Here is a 5,502-nt window from a genome sequence, read left to right on the forward strand (position 1 = left end):
AAAAACAACACTGATGGAACATTGGCACATTTGTCATGGATATATACAAATAGTAACGAGAATATATCCCAAATAACCAATCAGGATCAGATTGCGAGAATAAAACAGATCGAGGACACAGAGATTAAAGGGGAGATTGGGGACCTAGAAATTGAAATTGACAACAAGATTAGAGGAGAAGCTAGCGATGAAAGGAAAATTAATATTCAACATAGAGGTACAATGATGGGAAAATCAAAAATTGACTCGAATGAAACAACGTTGGTGTTAAACGAGTCGAATTTAACGCCAGATGCCTTTCCCGTGAACAATTCGCCAACATATATTGGACTAATCAGTGCTGCGTTGACTATAATTGTTTTTTTTTCGGGTTGCATGATCTTCCTGATAAAGCAGAGAGGTCGCAACAAAGTGGCCCTGTTACAAAAGCATACCGCGTTATTATGCGGCTCACCGGCGCCTGGTATTACGATCAATACGAAGGATATCAAATTACCTACACCAATCGTGGTAAACAATCTGTCGCAATCTCGACTATCGTTGAAAAGCAAAATTGCGTCAAACAATGATTATAAATTCGGTGATGGCGATTCGAGCGAGCAACATAGTATTTATGAGAAGATTAATAAAATATCCCCGCAATCATATATCAAATGTGAAGCGAGATCCAATTATAAAACAGAACATTTTGGTATGTATAGAATCCACATATCAATGACCGTATTGACATTTAATAATTAGTTCTAATGATCGTCTCTAATCACAGCGGTTGAGAAACTTTATTTTGTTGATATTAGAAATCCAAATGCACACACACAAACACACACACACACATGCGCGCGCGCGCGCAATATCTCTATATATAAGAATATAACGATTGTCCGATGATTAGAATACAATAATTTATTTGATTTGCTTCTTTCCATTCTATCTGTATTTAATAATTTATTTGCCCCAATTTTCCTTTATCAATTGATTTTAATTTAGTCGTGATTAATTTCATATTTAATAATATGAACATTAATTAATAGAATAAACAAAATTATTTATAAATTGCAGAAACAAGCATTATATTATTACATTTGTTAAATGATGCTTGGGTTCAATCAAGTCTCTTATGCATACTCAAATTATATTTTAGCATTATTAACACGACTTTGTATATTTTTTATATATTTTTAGATACTAAAACTAGCGAAGATTTCACCGATGAAGTAGAATGTATAGTGCCAACAATGTCGAAAAAACTGAGTCACTCGCAAACGGGAAAAATTAATCAGAGAATATATGAGAGTTATTATGCGGCTACGGACATTTTGACGGTAAGAAGAGTTGCAATATATATAAATAATGATAATTTAAACGATTTTGCGATCGTTAATGCAATACAGTTAATCGATACAGTATTACGGCATGTTGTAGATCAAGAGACGCGATCAGCATCCCATTGTGAGTCTATTCACGCCACTACTCATTCGGGATTCGATCGTGTCGTACAAACGCGGGACTTATGACGTTCCGCGTATCTCTCGGCATAGATTAAGAATCCTCGATAAGCTCGGTGAAGGAAATTTCGGTTTGGTGAGTCTTGTATTTCCGATTATTGTCCTAGATATGAATCACTATAAAGGCATTCTTTTCCTTAGTTATTTTAAATTCTTAAATCTTTTAATTTTGTGTTTTAAACATCTTTTAATTTTTTTTGTGAAGTTTTTAATTTTTTATTTGAAAAGTGAAGTTTTATTTAAGTTCTCTCATTTAAGTTCACTTATTTCTGACTTGTTCCGAACATAAATTGCTTTAAAAGCATCCTCTTTCTCCGATGTTTTTTAGATATCTTTGCTGTTTAATTTTTTTAGAATTTTTAATATAAAGATGTGCATCTTATTTAGGTTCATTTATGCGAAGCAAAAGGCATACAAAATCCGGATCTAGGCATCCTTCAAAATCGTCAAGTAGTTATAGTTCGATCCTTATGGCGCGGCGTAGTTGATTCTTTAAGGTAAAAGTAGTTTTGTTTAATGATATTACATTTTGTTTGAGTTTCTGTAAAGCTCTTGAATTGTATACGAATATGTATCATTTTAGGGAAGATTTTATGAATGACATGCATACCTTGGCTGAAATACAGGATATCAATATCGCTAGGATAATCGCGATCGTTGAGGAGGAGCCTTTTAGTGCCATTTTCGAATATGGAGAACTCGGGGATCTATCAAGTTTTCTAAAAAATCATGATACACCGATAAAGTAAGATTGCATAACAATTCGATCAAAGATTTCGTCTATTTTCTCCAAAAGTATTCACAAAATAATGAATTCCGCAGTTACGAGTGCTCGTTGAATTTGGTGACGCAAATCGCTTCAGGTATGAAATACCTTGAAAGTTTGAACGTACCGCATTGCGATCTAGCAGCCAGGTAACAATACATTCGTTATATATTTTGTGATAATATTACGTACGTATATTTTACATGTGTCAATATATTTTGTAGGAATTGCATTGTTTGTAAAGATTTGCTGATTAAAGTATCTGATCAGGCCATGTACTGCAGTAAATATGACAGCGAATATTATTTCGACGAATGCTATGCGAAGATACCATTACGTTGGATGGCATGGGAAGCGGTCTTATCAGTAATTGTTTCTTTTTTAATTAAATAGATTTCAAAAAAGAAAATAATCTTATTTACTCCAATCTTCAGTCATATATATTTCATTTTTCAAATAAAATAATATAAAATTAAATGAAATATGTTCAAAGGGCTACGAGCCAAAAATAATAGATTTAATATATTTAATATATTAATATACACTAATAAAATGTAATAAACATAAAAGTAGCGCTGTATAAAAGTTAAAACAATGATTTGACTCCGATCATTTTCAATGTATAATACTAATAACATAATCATACAATACATATAAACATAATCAGAATAAATCGGTTACATTAATTAAAAACAATAAAAAAGGAAAAATAAATTTCAATTCAATGTAAAAAACAATAGCAATAATTTTTCAGATAGTAAACAAGTAGCGATGATTCCGTATGTTTAAAAAATGTCAGTGTGTAAACAGGAAATATAATTTATCATCGCATTTGATATCGCCATTACAATCAGTTCTTTTTAAATAATTTGTTATCAGTAATAGATAATCATAATAGATAAAATGTGATAATAAATAAATCTGTTATATTTTGAACAAATAATTATCTTAGCGAATAATCTTAGCGAAAGTAAAAGAAGATAATATTGGTAGTGAACTTAATTCCTGTCGCTCGCTGCTAGAGCGTGTTCTCCAATGCTGGCAAGTTTCGACGGAAATCGTATGTTTTGTAGTTAGATATCGCTTAAAGTGATTCAATCCTTACAAGTTAGATTTTTCGACGCCAAAGAGATTTTCCAATCGATTGAAAATGAATTGCGATAAGCTGTTTTTCCGACATGTGCTTCTACACTACTTCGACCTCAAGAAAACCGCAGCTGAAGCGCATCGCTTATTATCGAAGTGTGGTGATGAAACCCCATCGGAAAGAACATGTAGAGTTTGGTTTGAACGCTTTCGAAACGATGATTTTGACGTGAGAGACAAAGAACAGCCGAAAAAAATTTGAAGATGTCGAGCAGCAAGAATTGCTCGATGAGAATCATGAGTTCAAACGCTTTTAGAATTGTCGAAAGCGTTAAATGTTACTCTAAGGATCGTCTCAAAACGTTTGCATGTCATGAGAAAGATTCATAAGGAAGGGATATGGCTACCACATGAGTTGTAAAAAAATATCATTTTGAATCGTTTGTCTATTACGACCTCTTTACTTGCCAGGCAAAGAAAAAAGAGCTTTTGTGGCGCATCGTGACTGGTGATGAAAAATGGATTTATTTTTATAATGCCAAGCAGAGGGGTGAATCTCAACCATCCACTTCAACGCCGAAGAATATTCGCAGATTTAAAACCTTGCTCTGCATTTGGTGGGACTAGGAGGGTGTGTTGTATTACGATTTGTTGCATCCAAATGAAACCATTACAGCTATCAACGGCAATTATGCTAATTGAGTAATGAGTTGATGCAAAAAAGACCATTTATAGCCAACAATCAATGCAATCATTTTGTTGCATGATAACGCTTGACCGGATGTTGCGAAAAGCGTAACAGACACTTCTAGAGCTTGAATGGAAAGTCCCATTCATCTAGTGCTCTCCTTGGCACCGTCGAATTATCATTTTTTTCGGTCGATGCAACATGCATTTCTCCAGTTACGAAAAAGTCCAAAAATGAATGGATTGCCACGAAAGACACCGCGTTCTACTGTTGTGGGATTGCTCTATTACCGGAGAGATTGGAAAAAGTAGTAGAAAATGGAGGAAATTATTTTGATTAAAGTATTCATTCATCTTCTATTCGAAACAAATCAATTTTGGAGATGAAAAAACGGCAGAAATTAAGTTCACCCCCTAATACAATGTAAATGTAGAATAAAAAATAAAATTGTGAAAATATATAAAAAGCATTTATCTTAATGAAAATAAAATAATATAAAATATATTCTAAAGGATTGTTTGGAGAGAGAAAAAAAAACGTTCAAAAAATTGAGACATTTGATTATTTTATTCGAAAATTTTGTAGATAATATTTAAATTAAATTGAGAATAATACTTTTCGTCTATGTTTAGGGAAAACGAAGCTGTCCATCCGATGTTTGGTCATATGGCGTGACGATTTGGGAAGTGTTAACGCGCTGCGAAGACGTACCGTACGCCGACATGACCTCAGAACAGGTATTAGAAAACTGTGGCCTATGGTACTCATTGGACAATGGCAGTAAGAAGAAATGTCCGCGAATTCTCGAGCAGCCGATGTTCTGCGCGGATGATCTGTACCGGCTGATGCTGCGATGTTGGTGCAAACTTGTGGAGGATCGACCCAGTTTCCAGGAGATTTACTGCTACCTCAAGAAGCTGACTCTGGATTAAGTGTGCGCAAATGCGAACGCATCTCTGCCGAAAGAGAATACGAAAAACGATCCATGCTCCAGCAGCAGCGGCGGCGCGGACCAAATTGATTACAATCAGCTAAGAAGCATCCTGAATTCTTTCTTGATCGCAGGTGACTCGAATTAATTCGCGAATTGAAGTCGATTCGAGAAGTCGTAAATGCCTAAACACGACAATGTGGGATGCTCTCTGGCCACTAAAATTACTGCTCAACTAGATTTATCTAATTTTGATTATATAAGTAAGTGTAGGCTAATAACGTAATGATAAAAATTCAATGCGGCGTATAATCGCAAGTTTCTCGTATAATCTTCTACGCATGTCAAGAGGAATAATCTAAGAATAATCTTTCAATGATTATTTCCGTAACAATCAGTATTCCGCGAGAAACATGTGATTTCGCGAGCAAGAGAGATTCATCTATTTACTAATTAATTACTTTACATATCTTTCCTACGCTTATACACACATATATATATATATATATATATATATATTATGTGT

General features: G+C 34.0%; 1 protein-coding gene across 1 annotated transcript in view; it reads left to right on the forward strand.

Moving 5' to 3' along the window:
• Positions 1-5,502, forward strand: part of LOC108688529 — a 15,300-nt gene that overhangs the window by 7,652 nt on the left and 2,146 nt on the right. Inside the window, exons 12-19 of the mRNA XM_018194831.1 lie at positions 1-691; positions 1,183-1,322; positions 1,423-1,581; positions 1,893-2,002; positions 2,089-2,250; positions 2,328-2,420; positions 2,496-2,637; positions 4,678-5,239. The exon at positions 1-691 is cut by the window's left edge and continues 1 nt beyond it. Coding sequence (XP_018050320.1) covers positions 1-691; positions 1,183-1,322; positions 1,423-1,581; positions 1,893-2,002; positions 2,089-2,250; positions 2,328-2,420; positions 2,496-2,637; positions 4,678-4,977 — 1,797 coding nt within the window. The 3' untranslated portion in view covers positions 4,978-5,239. The remainder of the gene's footprint in view (positions 692-1,182; positions 1,323-1,422; positions 1,582-1,892; positions 2,003-2,088; positions 2,251-2,327; positions 2,421-2,495; positions 2,638-4,677; positions 5,240-5,502) is intronic.

Source organism: Atta colombica, unplaced genomic scaffold (genome assembly GCF_001594045.1).
Source record: "Atta colombica isolate Treedump-2 unplaced genomic scaffold, Acol1.0 scaffold234, whole genome shotgun sequence".
In the NCBI taxonomy this organism is placed as follows: Eukaryota; Metazoa; Arthropoda; class Insecta; order Hymenoptera; family Formicidae; genus Atta; species Atta colombica.